The 17,472-nt window shown below is 52.6% G+C and overlaps 1 protein-coding gene across 1 annotated transcript in view; it reads left to right on the forward strand.

Annotated features, from left to right (window-relative positions):
• The first annotated feature begins 3,457 nt into the window (after window positions 1–3,457).
• GRIK3 (glutamate ionotropic receptor kainate type subunit 3) overlaps window positions 3,458–17,472 on the forward strand; it is a 69,824-nt gene continuing 55,809 nt past the window's right edge. Inside the window, exon 1 of the mRNA XM_048968874.1 lies at window positions 3,458–3,786. Within this exon, the coding sequence (XP_048824831.1) occupies window positions 3,672–3,786 (115 nt within the window). The 5' untranslated portion in view covers window positions 3,458–3,671. The remainder of the gene's footprint in view (window positions 3,787–17,472) is intronic.

A 17,472-nucleotide genomic window follows, 5' to 3' on the forward strand; every position in this document is an offset into this window, starting at 1 on the left:
TTGCATGCAGGGTGAGAGGAAGCTTTCTGTGACTCATCCCAACCCTTGACGTGGGCAATTGGACACATGGGGGGTAACTGCCCAGGCCCATTTTGGGGCTGACAGACAGAAAAGAACGCTGCTGGGGGATTTATCAGAAAGCCAGGAGTGTGCCGATGGGTTTTTTTTTGTAAACTGGTTCCATGGAAAGATAATTGCAAGCAGAGTCTAATTCTGCAGCCTCTAATTTTCTTGTCTGACTAAGCAGGCATAATTTACACCCATCAGTTGCAAATGGCTTCTCCCACCAATCCTAAAGATGGGGGGGGAAGGTTGATTTCCTACCTCTGCAGAAAGAGGATGAAACACACACGGAGCTCCTGGCACAGCCCTGCATTCCCACCCAGCCTCAGCCACACCATCGTGCGGCCCAGGAAAAGCAGCACCTGATGGAGCAGCTCCTGGCTGCCCCTGCTTCTTCGGAGCCGCAGGGCATCCTCAGGAGATGCACCGTGGAAACAAGGCTCCCTCTCTGCCCCCTGTTATTCTAAGCGTCCATCACAGAATCACTGAGGTCAGAGGGACCTCTGAGATCCCCAAGTCCAACCACCCCTCGTCCCCTCCATGCCCGCTGACAGCCACCTTCAGCCCCACAGGGATGGAGCCTTCAATCCATGTGGCCCCAGCATTGCCCCCCAGCTCCTGCTCTGGTGCACACCTGCCTTCTACAACAACACACGCAGCAGAACCAGGCGTGTTTCAAACCAGCCATCACAGCAGCATCCTCCAACACAAACACACACCGTGTGGGGCTGCGACCTTTCTAGAAGCACTATTCTGGAACCAAGACTGTACCAAAAAGTGCATTTTTCCCCCCAGCTCCAGCACTCGCTCCCCTCCCGCAGTGCTGTGCAGTGCCTCCAACGAGCAGAGAGAAGAGCCTGGGAGAAATCTGCCAAGTGGGAAACCTCCATCCCTATCCAGCGCCCACCCAGCGCTTCTCCATCACAGCACACGGAGAGGACGAGGAGATCGGCGCGGTCCTGGGGTGGGCGGCAGCCCCCGCAGCTCTCAGCCCGCAGCTCCCGGAGCCGGGGTGCGTTCAGCAGAGGGCACTCACGGCCCAGGAATGCGCTCCGCAGCATCGCGATGTACGGAGGACCCAAGGAGCTCCGTAACGGGAGAGCTGGGCAGCATCACTCGCGGTGATCGCGGCTGTTAGGCGCACGCATGCAAGCATAACGCACGTGGGTCGCATCGAGCGGTTCAGACGGCGTTAGCAATGAGAAGAACCTCTTTTTGTTCGTTGGCACGGAAATGTGTGGCGGCTACTGAAGTATTTCTCTCCCTCTGAGGTCTGCGCCTCTTCTGAAGCAAGGATCTGAGTGAAGGAGTCCTTTGTCAAGCAGTATTTTTCTCGGATATCAATGAAATTGTTGCCATATTTTTTTCCCCCCATTTTGGCAAACAGTTTCATACCCAACACGGAGAAGCCTTGCACTAAATCCACCCTCTTTGGAACAACCGTAAGCCTGCAGCTCTATTTGTGGGCGAGTGAAGCAAGATTTCAGGCATATGAGGAATGTAAAGTGTAGATGAGTAACCTCCATGTGTGATATGCACGGCTCCAAACGCCACGAGCAGCACTGAGGGAGGAGAAATCCAACAGAGCTGAGCACCCTCACCCCCAACCAGGAGCATCCAAATAGTGCTGGTATCCTCAGGGCTGCACAGAGGGGCACACAGAGCCCAGGACAGCAGATCTGCACCTGAGCTCACCCTTCTGAAACCCCACTGTGCTGTTACAGCAGTGGGGAGCAGAGAGCAAAGCAGAAGCTGGAGCCTCTCATCATCTAACAGCAAACATCACCCCGGCAACTGCCTGGTTCCAACAGTTTGCAGAATCACAACTTCTTGTCCTGAGTTAACTGAAAACCAAACTCTTCTCTAAGTGTTGCACTCAGAAGAGCAAAGAACAGCTCTCTCTGTAGTCTTCCTCCCAAAAGCATTTTTCTAACTCCAGGTGCACAGATTCACCAGACTGTGACATTTGATTTCACACGAAGCCCACAGCAACAGCTGTCCCTTGTTTAAGCACCGAGTGAAAAAAATCCCTCGCATGCACTCGTATTGAATCCTACTCCTTTTGGTGCCCTGAGAGATAGAAACACCCTCAGACCGAGGCTGCTCTCCTCCCTTGGCACTGCCAGGAGGTTTCCTGCGAGCGCTCAGCCCCCTCCCCAGAGCTTTTTCCAAAGCTCCACAACGACCGCCTCTCCCTATGGCACGGGATCGGCCCCACAGCACCGGGTGCCCCACAGGGGGTCCGCCTCGCTGCGCAGCCTTCAGTCCCCCAGGACCCCAAGGAGCTGTGCTCCGACTTTCAGAGTGATGCATATTTGCACACCTCCCCCTCCGCCCCCCCGGGGTTCACGGCGTCCGGGCGGAGCTGCGGCACTGGGTTGAGCTGCAGGCAAAGCGAGGTCGGCTTTCTCTTCCAACGCCGAGCGGAGAGACGGGCAGAATTAAAAGGATGAACAGAGACGGACTAATAGTATGTTTGCAAGAATATTAAAGATTTGCTCTCGAGACGATCCAGGCGATGTAGTTAGCAGACAGCTCGCAAATGGGAACGATTGGAAATGATGGAATAGATCGAATTATTTAAATGAGAAAAAATAAATTCGCCCTCTCCGAGCCCCGCCGGTTGGCAACGCTTCCTCCTCCCCCGGCTCTCCGTCTCTGTCATCGCAGTCGTTCCACTCCCCCATCGCGGGGCTCGGTGGTGGCACCGAAATGAAACCCATCCCCAGCCCGAGCCCACACCCAACCGTGCTGCTGTGCGCTGCCCCGCGCCCCGTGGGGCTGCTGGGGACACAGGGGACAGTGGGGACATCCGGGGACGTAAGGGACAGTGGGAATCTCGGGAGACAGAGGGGATGAGGGAATTTCTGAGAGCTCTGGGGGACACAGGGGACAGTGCGGGCCTCCAGGGACAGTGGCACCCTCAGGTGCTCTGGGAATAGAGGGAACACCATCATCCCCAGCACAGAGGGGCCTTTGAAGGCATAGGGAGAGCGAGATTCCCAGGAGCTCTGGGAACACAGGGGACAGTGGGCACCTCTACGAGCATCGGAGACACCTGGGACACCGCTCCGGGGACAAAGGGCGCCAGCATCCCCGCGACACGGGGACAGCGGGGACATAGAGGGAACACGGCGGGGACAGCGGGGACACGGCGGGGACACTGGGGACAGCGGGACGCTGTGGGTCGGGACGCGGAGCAGCCGTCGGGGCGGGCCGTTCCCGCAACCCCCCGGGGTGAGCGTGTCGGTGCGGGTGTGAGCGCGGGTGCGTGTGTGTGAGTGTGCGTGTGTGCACGCTCCACTCCGGGGCTTTGTGAGAGCCGCGCGCATCAGTGGTAGGAGGGGACAGAGCCGCTCCTGCGGGCGCACCGACAGCCCGACTCCGCAGGTGCCGCCCGGCTCGGCACGGCTCGACACGGCACGGCTCGCTTTGGACCCGCACGGCTCGGCGAGGCTCGGTTGGGCACGGCTCGGCGCGGTTCGGCTCGGCACGACGCGCTCACTACGATGTGCCATGGGCGGCCGCTCCGGCTGAGCCCCGGGCCGCAGCCCCCCGCCCCGCTGCCCCTGGGGCCGTAGGGCCGCGGCCCCGCGCCCTGCCCGACGATGACCCAGCCGTGGCCGGCGTTCCGCGGCGTGCTCTGGGAATACTGCGCGGCTCTCCTGCTCGGAGGCTTCTGGGGACACTGCTCGCATGGGATGCCTCATGTCATCCGGATAGGTAAGCGAAGTGCGGTGCAAGGGGGGTGCGGTGCGCTGCCCCGCCCGGGGATGGGATGCGGGGAGCGGGGCTGGAACCGGCGCGTCCCTGCACGGTGCCGGGAGGGAGCCCGGAGCGGGGACACGGGGCGGTGCGGGGCTGTGCCGTGTAAGGGGGAGATGGAGACGGTGCGGATCGGAAGGGGGATGCTGAGAACGGTACGAGGAGCGTCGCGGTGCCCGGTGCGAGAAGGGATGCTGCGCCCCGGAGAGGGGGATGCTTTGCTTTGGAAAGCGGGGTGCCGTGCCCGCGGGATAAAGGGATGCTGTGCTTTCAAAGGGGGGGATGCTGTACCCCAAAGAAGGGGATGCCGTGCCCCAGAAAGAGGGAAGGCTTCGCTTCTGGAGAAGGGGATGTTGTGCTCTTGAAGGGGGGAATGATGTGCCCCGGAAAGGAGGATGCTGTGCTTCAAGAGCGGGATGATGATGTGCACCAAGAAAAAGGGGATTCTGTGTCCCGAATAAGAGGATTTTGTGCATTGGAGAAGGGGACGCTGAACCCCGGAGAAGGGGATGCTGTGCCCCAGAGAGGGGGACGTTGTGCCGGTGCAAGGCGGGTGCTGTGTGGCTGTGAGCAGAGATGCGAGCCTGCTGCAGGAGAAGCGTTGTTCGGAGGAGCTTTAACCCCGGCCAGGAACAGCCCTCGGGCACGGGGTGTTGCTGTGGGGCTGCGTAGGGCAGGCAGTGCTGGAAGCCGTGCTGAGCCCGCAGCCTGCAAGGTGCTACGGCGCTGCGGGGGGCCGGGTGGTATTCATTAAATAGCTGAGGTTCTGGGGAAAATTAATTTTTAATGATGTTACATAAAGTAATTGCACAGATAACAGCTTGGGAAAGAGGCTATGATCTTTCTTTCTCTAATTAAACTAGATGCAGAAATGTGTCGTGTAAAGAAAGTCTCTGATTCCCTGCTACATCCCATGCACTTCGCCATCAGTTCACATCCACAGGGATTTGCTGTGTGCCCATAACAGCAGTCAGGACAGGGTTAGTGCCTGCATGGGAACCAGAGTCCAAGCTGGAGAAAACAGTGAAAACCAAATAGATTGATAGAAATAGAATAGAAATAAATAGAATGATATAGAAATCAATAGAATAGAACCAATAGAAATGTTTTTTTAGTGTAAAAAAAAAAAAAAAAAGAAAGGACTTGTTTATGCTGATGTGAATGCACAGCAACCATGGGAAAGCCAGAAAGAGAAAAATGCCAGTCCTGAAGGGCGGCTGTGTTGTGAAATATTGCCATCTCCAGAAGGGCTGCGTGAGTGCTTGGCCCTGGCACGGACTGCAGCTTGAGTCCTGCAGGGCACACACTGTTCTCCTGTGCTGCTGTGAGCCACACAGATGTGCCCTGCGTGTGCTGCAGCACCCCGAGTTGTGATGGGAAAGGTGGATGGGAGATGCCCTGAGAGCATCAGTGCTGCTCACGGGGGTGTTTGGAGCCTGGAGCATCCCTGGGGCAGTGCTCAGCTCTGTCAGATTTTCTAGGCAGGGCTCAAAGCAATCGTACAAAGGGATCCGGGAGATTCCAGTAGGGAAACTGTGCCAGTCCTTTCCAAAATGCTGTGGTTGGGCTGTGGCTCTGCTCCTCCTCACCACTGGCACGGAGCAGAGCAATGCCAGCACCAAGGCTGCCCCAGGAGCAGCGCCATGCGGGGTTCTGTGCAGCTCCATACAGACCCATAGAGCACCATGCAGTGCCATGCAGCCCCATGTAGCCCCATGCAGCCCCACTGCCAGCCACAACCAGCATCTCAGCCCCTCGCTCAGCCCTCCCTCCACCACTAAAGCAGGAACAGAAGGGTCAGAAAGGAGCTGTAATGGGGCTGCAGGAAGGTCTGCATTTACCTGTGCTCTCAGCTAGAACTGGAATAATTCCGGCCTCTTTCACTGGGAAACTGCGGCTTCTCCCCCCCTGCATTCATTTGTGCAAAGCTGCTCTGGCTTTCCAGTAATTATTTTAATTATTAGGCGATGCCAAGAACTGGAGAACGCTTACATAAGTATTGTTTTAAAGCCGAAAATTAAAGCGGAGAAAACAGGTAACTTTCCAAAGCTCCCCTGTTTTCCCATGAAGCTGACAATTAAAATAAATACAGCGGGGCTTTGGTTCTTTTCGAGGAGATATCCAGGAAAGGAAAGGAAGAGCTAAAAGCGCTGCTTCTCTCACGTGTGAAATATAAATATTTAATCCACACATCTAACCATAATCTACGCAAACACACGCACAAAGAAAGCCTACCGCCGGGTTTTGTTGTTCAGAGGTAGGAGTTGGGATCTGAAGCTTTTCCCCAGCAGCTGTTTAATTATTATGCAATGATAAATATTTGAAAATGCCGCATCAGAAAACAGCCCAGCCATGTGCTGGGGGTGCTGCTGTGGCACTGGGCCGTCCCAGCTCAGGGATGGATGGCCGGAGCTGGATGTGCAGTGCTTCCATTGGAGGTGGCAGGGCTGGGCTGGTGCTGGCATGGGGAAAGCAGAGCCCATCCTTGAAGCATTGTTGGGATCCACTTGGGATGGCTGTGCCAAAGGATGACCCGTTAGCAAGACGTAGTGGCTGAGATTAATAGGAGATGGTGCAAGCTGCAGTGCAGGAGCGCTCGGCACGGCCCTGCTGCTGGCGTTGCTGGTGGCTGCTCCCATCTGCACCCAGCGCTGCGGGGCTGCGGGGCTGCAGCACAGCCCTGCATGGGGATGGCAGCAGCTGCAGCCCTGCAATGGCAGAGCCACCCCTGCCCCACTCCCTGCCCTCCTCTGTGTGGATACATTCCTTTTTTCTCTCTGGTTTTAAAAGCAACCACCCGCACCATTGGCTCTTGGCTCTTCTCCTGGCTTTGTGTTTTCTTATATATATTTTTTTTTCCTTGGGATGGGAGCCCTGTGGTGCAGCAGCAGCAGTGCCCAAGGGACGGGTGGGGATGGTGATGCTTTGAGAACGTGGGCTCCGTTCCTCAGAGCTGTGTGCACCCAGGGAAGGGCTGCACACCGACTGCATGCTGTGCAGAGCAGACAACCCAACGGGATCGGAATCGGTGCAGGAAAGAAAAAAAGAAGAAAAGAAAAAAAGCATTGATTATTTTATATAAATACACAGAAAACAAATTCCGTGGATAATTACCCTCCACTGTGTGATTGGCTTTTTGGAGGCTCATTACGCCCGCCTGGAATTTAATTCTGCAATCACCTTCCCACACACTGCAGGCGAAATTGCCATCAGAAATAAGGCAGCATTGGGGGGAACTGGGACCTGGGGGGCACAGAGCTCCCAGGTTCAACGCTGCACAGGGACCCCCCTAAGCTGTGTTCCTTTGGGGCTCTGCTGCTGCATGCTCCCTGCTGCCACTAAAAGGCTTTGTGATCACCTTCGTGGAGGTTTCTCCTGCAACCCCACCTGCATTTGCATGGCTGTGCAGCCACTGCTCGAGCACTGAGTGGCACAGGGAGGTGTTGTGGGTCAGGAGATGCTCTGTGCATCAGGCAGCGCATCCCGGTGCTGTAAAACTGTTTGGTGGTAAATTAATTCTGAATACATTTGAATAACAATGTTACCTCTTTATGGCGGAATAGCCTAATTGTTTGATCTCAGCATCCTCATGGGAGCACAGTGCGGGAAATTAAGATCAAACCACACCAAAAGAAATAAATAAAAGGAGAGGCAGAAAAAGTAATCGACCCCACTCCATCGTGGGGAAAAGGTGGTCCTGGGATGAGCGGAGCTGCACAGTGCCCAAAGTCACAGCTGTGAGTGGGATCTCAGTGGGGCAATGCACGGGTCTGTGTGCACGGAGGGGTCTGTGTGCATGGAGGGGTCTGTGTGCATGGAAGGGTTTCCCTGCATCATTGCAGCTCCCACCCCCAGCTCTGCACCGTGGCTGTGCCATAGAGCTGCACGCTCGCCGCGCGTTGCAGCCAGAATTCTGCTCCACCACCAGCGGGTGCAAATCTGCCTCTACTCCCTTCTGGATGCTCTTCTTGGCGAGAGCAAATGGAGGCTGATGCTAGGAAAAGATTTTCCTAGAGTTTTCAAGATGCACAGAATGATAGCAAAAGCAAAAAACTGCACGCCCTGCGGTGCTGCTGGGATGCAGCAGTTCTCCTGCCCGGCCCCGCAGCAGCAGAGGGCACTGGTTCCTCGCCATCTCCCACTGCTGGGGGTGAAGCAGCAGCTCCAGCCACCTCCTCCCCCCCAGTGCTGTTGCAACCTTGCATGGGACAGCGCTGCCCGAGGAGCTGCCACCAGAGTGCTTTGTGGGGACAAAGCTCCAACCAAACCTGGCACTGCGCATCTGTCTGCAGCACGCCTCCTAAAGCCTCCTGATCCAACGTAAAGCATTTCTGCGCCGGTTTTGCTGCGCAATCTTGATTCCCTCTTTTTGGCTAGAGGATTAATGCGATGTTGTCTAGACTGCTTTCCTCTCCCTTTGCATGTTCTGAAGGTTCTGAGGAAGGCAGAGCACACAGAGAGCACCTGAGCTCCGCAGAGGTGAAGGCTGCAAAGGGTGGGCGAAGGCAGGGGCTGCAGTGAGGGCTGTGCAGGTGCTGCTGTTGGCAGTGGGACAACGTGCCACTGAATACTGCAGCTTCCACGTCCTTAAAAAGGGGTTGGTGAGGCAGGACTGCCTCATTTCAGATGGATGTAGCGTGATGGGGCTGCGCAGCACTACTCATGTTCACTACCAATAAAAACAGACAACGTGCTTGCTTTTAGCACTCATAATAAAGCCCCAAATAGGCTCAGGTTGTTACCAAGAAGCAACAGCTCGCAGCACAGGGCTCTGCTCCCAAGGAGCAGCCCCATACAGGAAGGGGCTTCCTCTCACACACTGCATCTGCAGGGAGCACTGAGCACCACACAGCCACGGATGAGACCATTCTGCTATGGCTGGGAGAGGAGATAACCAGCAGCACCCTGCTCTGATGCAGACATCGCTTCCCAGAGCCGTGCAAGACGCAATCCACAGCACTGCTCTGAATTTCACCATACACGCACCAAACAACTCCGGAGCCAGAAAAGCATCCCCGTTTAGGAAGTCTTTAAGCATACACATAGACCAGCCAGCACCGAGGGAACAAAACAAAGCCTTAAAATTCCAGAAGTGTGCAGATGAATTCTTGAATTTGCACTTTGCTCATTGCTGGGAAGTGGGCACCAGGGAGCCCAGTACAGGGCGAGCAACGCCGGTGTGGAGAGCATTACAAAGGAGTGTGAGGCTGATGGATTGAAATGAGCCTTCTATTCTTCACATCTGCAAACAGCAGCTTTGGGAGCATTTGCTGGTGCCACCACAGCAGTTCAGACCATCACAGTGCTTCGGATGTCCAATAGGAAATGGGAAAAGGCTGCTGGCTGCCTCACAGGGGCCACTGGATGCTCGTTAGCTGGTAATGACAGCTGATTGTGAAGGAATCGAGGTGAGCAGGGCAGGGTGCTGAGCCCCCCAGGTGTGTGGGGACATCTGCATTCCTAAACCAACAGCACCAGTACTGCAAAACCCAAATTTCATTAAAGATGGCCACGGATGGTGAGAAACCAGCGAGAGCTGTGGGCGGCTTCACTTTAATGAATAGATGGCTGTCATCTCCTCCTTATCTCCCAGGATGAAACAGTAAATAAAATCTGGTATAACCCACAAATTTAGCTGAGTTATGACTGTCTATTGGCACTGAAGTGTTAGACTGGGTGGTTGGTTTTGCAGTGAATGCAAAGCACTCAGATGTCAGTGATTCTAACAGCAGCCATCCTGAATCCCATCCCTGCAGGTGGGTGAACACAGCTCAGGCAACACTGGCACAGCACAGGTTTGCTATGGATGAAGCAGTGGCCGCTGAGCAGAGGATCCAGAGATGGGGTGGGCAGAGATGCAGCACTGGGAGCTGCACCCAGTGCCTGGATTGCATTCTTACATCATATAGAATGGCTTGAGTTGGAAGGGACCTTGGAGATCATCTCATTTCAACCCCGTCACAGCCTTACGGGTGCTCTGCTCCTTGCTGTGGGTTCCAAGCTCCCTGCAGTCCCTCCCAGCTCAGGGTTCTTCAACCCTGTGACCCTGGGGTCCTCCTGGTGATACCCCATCACCCCAGGATCCCCCCCAGCTCTCCGCTCAGCTTTCCATTCACCTGCACAAGACAGATCTATAATGTTTTCTCTTTCTTTCCTAACGCTTCATTCCTAGCACAGCTGGTGATTTATGGAATAATCCATTTAATACATTGAAGCGATCCATCAGTGGCGGATAATCAATCCAGCTCATGATTTTAAGTGTGCAAGAGTGTATGATGTGGACTTGTGTACATATTTTCACCCTGAATCGCACCGTATCGTTGTCAGACCAAATAAAGCCTGCCTTGCCATCTTCCTTTCCCAGTGACTTTTGTTTATGGTGTGTAAAAGAAAATCACAGCATTATATTACACCTTGTAAGTTTTACAGTGCTTGAGAGGTTTATGCAGTATGAATGTAAAGGGCAATGCAATAATGCAAAGGGCAGTGAGACATTTTTAAGCGCAGAAGGATACACAAGGAGCTGCAGAGATAAATCTGGGTGGATAATCATCCCAAAGTGTCTCTCCTATTTATGAGATAAAAAGACATTCGCTGCAAATCATGCTCTGGGTCATTCCTGCCCCGTTCTCTGGCTCTGCTTTGCATTACGGGCAGCTCAATTGTTCCTAATGGTGTTCCTGCCCTGGCACACATCCCAGCTGTGCTGTGCCTGTGCTGCCTCACCCTGAAGGATGCTGCAGCTCCCAGTGCTGACGGGGCACGTCGGGTTTGCCCAGCTCAAGGACTTGCTTACAAGGACCTCTTTGTTGCCCTCTGTGAATCAGAAAGGGTTCATCCAGAGAATGAACCGTGGGAAGAAGCAGAAGGAATCCCAATTAGCCAGAATGCTGCTCACAGATATGAGGGGTGAGCTGGGTGCTGGGTGCTGGGAGCCTGCTATGAGCTGAGCTGGGTGCAGAGCTGCACACAGGAGCAGCTCCAGGCATTCAAGCAGTGATCTGTGCTGGGACAAACCCCACGGCACGGCACTGTTAGGATTTTTAAACAGTGAATAGTGAAACTTGCTCAGATTTGAGTGCTCAGAATGCAGCATTCATAACTGCAAGCAGAGCTGAAGACAAAATGCCATCAGAAGCTCATTTGCTTTGTGAGCTCCAGAGGACAGAAGTGCTGTGACCCCTCTGGGTCTGATCAACCTCCATGCGCAGCGCTGCTACAGCTCTGAGCTGGAACAGGGACCCGTAAAAAGGAACTTCTTCATTTAAATTTCTGGTCTATAAATTCTTTAAGATTTGCTCTTCATTTATGGGGAAAGAAAACCATTTTCTTCCCCACTTTACGCACTTTCCTTCTTAGGAATTTTTATTTCTGCAAGATCAGTTTTTGTCGCCTTTACTTTGAAGAAATTCTAAGTGAGTCCTTGGGCACTCAGCTCCGGGGTTTGGCTCATGGTGTTTGAATGGAAATGGGCTTTTACATTTCTTTTCCTATTCACCTGCTTCGCAGGGAAAGCGCTGCCCACAAAGCGTGCTGCATCATCTTGGATGGAGCTGCCATCATTTCAGACTCACACAGAGCCCACCTTTGCAACAGCATCACCTTCAATTAGGGCAGAAGTTATAAGTAAAAAGATCAGATAGAAACAATCCTCTGCTCTTCTACCTGCAGCCCTGGTGATGTGTTTTAACAGACAGGAGTAGTTCTGCACATACACCCATCTGCTGTAAACTCATCAGTAACAACAGCTATCTTCCACTGGCTTCATTTCTTCATACATTCACACAGCAGCAGTGATTTGAGGAAAATCAGGGAATATTTCCCCTCCTGCAGCACGACTTTATATCTCAAGTGTGGCCATTTGAGTTGTTGGATCCGTCTCTTCCAATCAGGAGGAGAGCAGTGGCATGCTAAAATCTGCAACCCAACCTGATTCGTATGCCATTATCGTTACATTACGAACCTGCATTTAATTTTCACACTTTTTGGAGGCGATTCTGACCTGATTGACTTCCACTCCCTTTTTTTCTCTCCCTGTTCCAGCCCGGATCCAAAACCCCCTGCCCACCCCCAACTCCCATTCATGCAAAGCTCCCACCACTGGTTGGGACCCCACACTGCTGCATGCTTTTAGCCCTGCTGTTGGAATTTCTGCTTATGCCAATGGTGAGAAACAAAGTGCTCAGTCTGTGCCTTTATTTCCCACAGATCCAGCCCCTATGGGTGACACAGCACAGCCCAGCTCTGAGTTTTGGGGGGATGATTCCCCAGTGCACACAACCACATCGCCCAGCAGTGGGTCTAGGCTGCATCCCTGAGGTCACTCAGTGCGCTCACATATCAATTTGTGCCTTGTGGGTTCGTGGGAAAACCTATTTTGCTATGAAATATGGAAGTTTATGCCAACAGGACCATAATTCGTAAATCGTTCTGACAGCTGCAGTTTGAGAGAAAGCACAGAGAAACTGGAGCAATAAACCTCGCCATTGAGGGAGCGGACCTGGGAGTCCTGCAAAGAATTCTTATCCCAGGTTTATTTATGATCACTGCAAAAATTTTTGCATTTTACTGCTAGAAAATTACTTGTAAACCCAGCAGGGAACGAAGGATTTTTCCTGTGTGAGCGCGATACTTCAGTCTGATTTTTGTATGTACATTTCTGTGACCAGTTTCGCCATCGCTTTTGATTTATAGCAACAGTAATTATTTCTAAATAGTCAGGATGTTCTGGGGTTAACCACTGATTTCAGTCGGCAGAATGGAGGCTCTGACAGTGATGGATTTCAAAGGGGATTGGCTGGCGGTGCGCTGCCGTTTTTCCTCTGGATTGCTTTAATGGTGCTAACGGCCTCTAATGGGGAGCACGGATTATTTATGTTCTTCAGTAGGTCCTCATTAATTTCACAGTGTACTTGGTTGGAGATTCCCAATTTCTTGGGTTCTTAATTAGCTCTTCAGGTTTGACAGTGCAGAGCAGTGGAAACGAATTCTGGAAGTACAATGCATTCCGAGTCCCGCTCAGAAGTAAGGTGCTGCAAAGACTCCTTGTGCTCTGAACACCTCATCTGCTCAGAGCAACAACCCCAAGAGCAGGGATGGATGCAGGATCAGCAGCATGCATGGTGGCACCTCCCAGACTGACCCTCCTGGCACAGATGGGCATCCATCCATCGGGGCATACAAAGCCACGAGGATTCCCTCCCCTGTGTTGGACCCTTAGGGGTCACTGACTGCAAGGAGAAGAGCAGGAGGATGGCTGGTGGCAGCTCTGGGGCCAATCCTGTTTCCAAAGTGTGCTCCCAGCACCATGCATGCATCCAGCAGGGCAGCACCCATCCACTGCTTTGCAGGAGAACTCCTCATAGCAGCACCACAGTGCAGAAAGCTGTATGAAGCTCAAGATCCATCTTAACAGGAAGGTGAAGCTAGTCCTGAATTACCCATCACCGTGGTTACTGGGCTGGCTGCACCTGCTGGTTCTGGTGTGCTGCTCCAAACCTTTCTGGTGGAGGCAGGGGTGCCAAGCAGCGCCGTTTCATGTCCTTCCCTTCTGCAGTGCCCTGGATATGAGCAACAGCCACCAGAACGTTCATCAGACATTACAGTGTCAGCCACACGACTAACTGCATTTGGGATTGTAATGCAATTTGTTAGAGCTGCGTTTCCTTTACAGACCTTCAAAGCCTTATTTTTAGACAAGTATTTTTTGATCTTTCACTGGCTCCCGTTCTGCCCCGTATCAGACTCCCCACCTGGCTTTGAACAAATGACTTTGCTCTTCCGTGCTTCGATTCTGTACTTGCCAAACAGGGCTAAGCCCACCCCATGCTGCTCTGGGCTGCAGTAATGGGGAGGGCTTTAAAGTGTGGGCATGGGAATGGAAAGAGCTGGGAGAGACACTGATGGTGGTCTGAGGCAGAGCAAAGAGGCAGAGCAGGCACAGCCCTACTGAACAGCACAGGCTGCAGCCTGGGACTCTCTCATTTGATTTGTTTGGGGGGAAAAAAAGCACGTATCCTAAATACGCTCGACTGCTCATTTATTTTTAAAGTCATTTATTGAAATGTAACAACTGTTTACTCAACATGGGACTGGAAAGCCTGAAAACATACTCTTAATAATCCCTTGGTATTTAACTGACGTACAATAGTCTGAGCTATTACGTCCCAATTATACAGCCCAATATTACAGCCTGCTTGAGACGTGTAATTAGCAAGGAGAAGGCTCTGGTGCCCAGCTCCTGCTTGGGTCCATGCAGTGCTCAGCCCTGGTCATGGGCACAGGGAGAGCCCTGGGGATGGCTGCTCCCATCGAAGGACTGCTCTGCCTCTCAGAAATAGGAAAATCCCGAGCCCTGTAATGTCTGAAAGAGGAAGTGTGCTTTGCACACAGCTTTGTGTGTCACAGTGTGACGTTAATTTGTGTTTGTTTTTAATTATCATCCGGAGACTCAACATTAAGCTGTCTGGTGGTGTTCAAGACCAGGTCGGATGGGGCCCTGGGCAGCCTGCAGGTTGGTGGTCCTGCCTGTGGCAGGGGGTTGGAGCTTGGTGATCCTTGGGGTCTCATCCCAAGACATTCCATGATTCTATGAAATCTGGGGACTGCTCCAAGGATGGGGTGTATTTGTCTGTTCCAGTGCTTACATACAGCTCCTAATTGTGGGGCTGATGACTCTGCAGGTTCCCAAATTGTCCGTCTCACCTGGAGGTGGAGATCAGTGCTCTGGGTACGGGGAGAGGAAAAGTTCCAAATTGAAAGGGGAACTGCAACATCCACTCCTTTGCTGTTCCAACCCCTCTAAAATAATGTTTGGACTTCATGTCTTGCTAATTACATACACTGCTGTTCTGTGCTACTTAATGCCAGCCAGTGATGGATGGTCTATAATCTTATATAAGAGAGAGCACATTTGTTTTCTAAGGGTAACTGCACACAATCTGTTATTGTATAACGCTGAATACTTTGCGGGTTGGTGCCTTTCAGCACTGAGCATACAGCCAGGCCTCCCTGACAATAACCCCCATTAATCAGAGCCTCCCTGGGCTGCAGCACTGAGGACCACGACGTCTTCTTTGCATGTCTAAGCCGGCCGGGATCTCGTTCTGCAAAAACCTCCCACCGTTTTTCCCTGCTTTTATTTTGCTTTATTTGCTTTAAATGGGAAAGCACCCTCCCGGTGCTGCTCTCATCATTTCAGTCCTGGCTCCAATTTGTCAGCGTTTCCACTGCTTTTAAATGAGCAGCTTGAAGGGGTGGGGACAGCTGCAACTCGCTGGGAGAACTTCACTAAGAAAGGGTTTGGCTTCTTTGGTTTGCACAAGAGCTGCTGCGTGCCCAAAGCTTGAATCAGTGCAGCCCCTTGTCCAGATCCTGAGATGGATTTGGGGAGAGGTGTTCTGAAGGCACTGAGGAGATGGAGAGGTGTAGGTGAAGGTTGCACTGAGCTGTGCTGCACTGAGGATGGATTCCTGCAGGAACGTAATTTCTGCTGCTTCAGCTCGAAGATCTGTTGCTGCACTTTGATACGGCTCAAACTCACAGCTGCTCTAAGCAGGTGGAAATAGGGCGAGCCCATCTCCCTAGGAGAGATGGATGCTGTGGCCAGGTGGGGGTCTTTCACTGCTCATAGGTAGCAGCTATAGGATGAGAGGCAATGGCCACAGCTTGCTCCAGGTGAGGGCCAGGTTGGGTATTTCAGGAGCAATTTCTCCTCAGGAGAGCAGTGATGCTCTGGCACAGGCTGTGGGTGGCAGTGACCTCGTGCCATTGTACCAGCATCATTTCAGCTCCGGCTGCTCAACGCTGCTTAGGAGGAGCAGTGCCTTCCTTCCCTGTGCCCCCACGGCTCTCCCAGGTTTCACCACTGAAAGTTTTTGGGTGTCCTCTTTTTATTTATTTATATTTTTTTTGCACGGTACGTTTCAAATGCTTCATTGTCAAACTGCTTAAAAGCCCTTATTTATAAAATGTGTGCGTCTCTTTCAGCTTAACTGAAAAGGCATTAAAATAACTGCAGCTGTGGAAAGAATAATTACAGCGAGTTTTGTCAAGGACTCTCTTGTCTGATGTTGCCATCTGTGACATGGTGAATGCAAAGATCATTTTAAACATAGGCAGTTAATGTAGAGAATAATTTGGGAGCTTTCGATATTTATGGTAAATTATTTAACTTTACAGTTTGGTTTTATGGCCTCATTGTTCCTCGTAGGATGGATCTCTGCTCTCTGTGTGGTTCTGCACTTTGATTTTCACTTTGCGATGGAAAAGTAAACTGCTGCAGAAGTAACACTTTGCACCTTGCAGAAGGGGATGTGGCACTAATCAGATTATTTTCATGCTCTCCACCACCATCCTTGATGCTTTTGAAAGGATCTTTGGAGAGGAATGTTGTTATTGACCACAGGTGTTAATAGGCAGCCCTTCAAGCATGGGCAGCGCCGGAGGCTTTGTGAACACCGTGATTTCACATCCATTTTCTCCATCTCTTAGCATTTTGTTTTTAAGGCTCACACTATGAGGATATTGCTGCATTATGTCCTCCACCAGCTCCCTAACTGCCAAATTAAGAGCAGTGAATAACTGAATGCCAGAAAGAAGAGGGGAACTCGGCTTCCCCCAGAGCTCTTGGCTTCCCCAGGGCCGCAGCTCCTGTTGGGTGAACATCATTGCAGAACTCAGACCGTGGTTCTGACAGCTGAAATTGCATCCGTTCCCCTTTGGAATAGGCACGATATCAAAGGGAAGGGAGGAGGAGGATCTCCCCCTTGCTCTGACAGCCCCTTCCTGGCCGCTGCCCATGGCTGTACCCGCTTCAGCTGCTCAACATCTGGCCGTGCCCATGAGCTGCAGTGCATCACCACAGCCAGCAGGCAGTCTGAGGGCACGAGAAGCAATGTGTGGAGAGTGGCATTGGCACGGCCCTGCAAGTTTGGCACTGCTGGGTACTCACAGTATTTCCCTTGCTTGGCATCCCCCCGTGCACACAGGACATTGCCCTTTGCCAGGTGGGAGCCTCCCTGGGTACGTCCACGCTGCAGACAGCAGTTCTTTGGTGGACACGAGGAAGCCAGGAGCCAGCAGTTGTTCCTCAGCTCAAAGGGCTCTTCTCTGCACCCTCCCACCTTCTGTATATATGGAAGAAAGCCATGGAGCACTTGCTCTGCATTGGATGGAGGTGGGCAGTGTAGGAGTGGGGTGAGTGGGGCCAGGTGGTGCCAATGGGGTGGAAACATCCCCAGCTCCACACTGACATCGGTTCCCATCTCGTAGAGCAAAGACACCATCAGCTGTTGGTAACACAATGCTGCTTAAAGATGTGTCGTATGGGGAAAGCCCTCCTCTGAAGACCATAGAAGCCTGTGCCAGCAGTGTGTGCTCCTTTTGTCCATACGTTCCCTTGCTGTGCACATAAAAGCACAGATGGCCGAGCCCTGCAGGCGGGCATGCAGCTGGGAGGACACGTGTGTGTGTGCATGTGAATGCACACTTGTCTGAGGGAGTGGGGGCACGCACAGCTCTGTGATGTTGGTAGGTCTGAAGGAGGAAGTGACACAATTCCAGGCTTTGCCATTGACACAGGCACTGACTTTTCTTGGTACAACTACAGCATGAAGGTGTGTACAGAGGTATTTGTGCACAGGG

The sequence above is a fragment of the Lagopus muta genome, chromosome 23 (assembly GCF_023343835.1).
Source record: "Lagopus muta isolate bLagMut1 chromosome 23, bLagMut1 primary, whole genome shotgun sequence".
NCBI lineage: Eukaryota > Metazoa > Chordata > Aves > Galliformes > Phasianidae > Lagopus > Lagopus muta.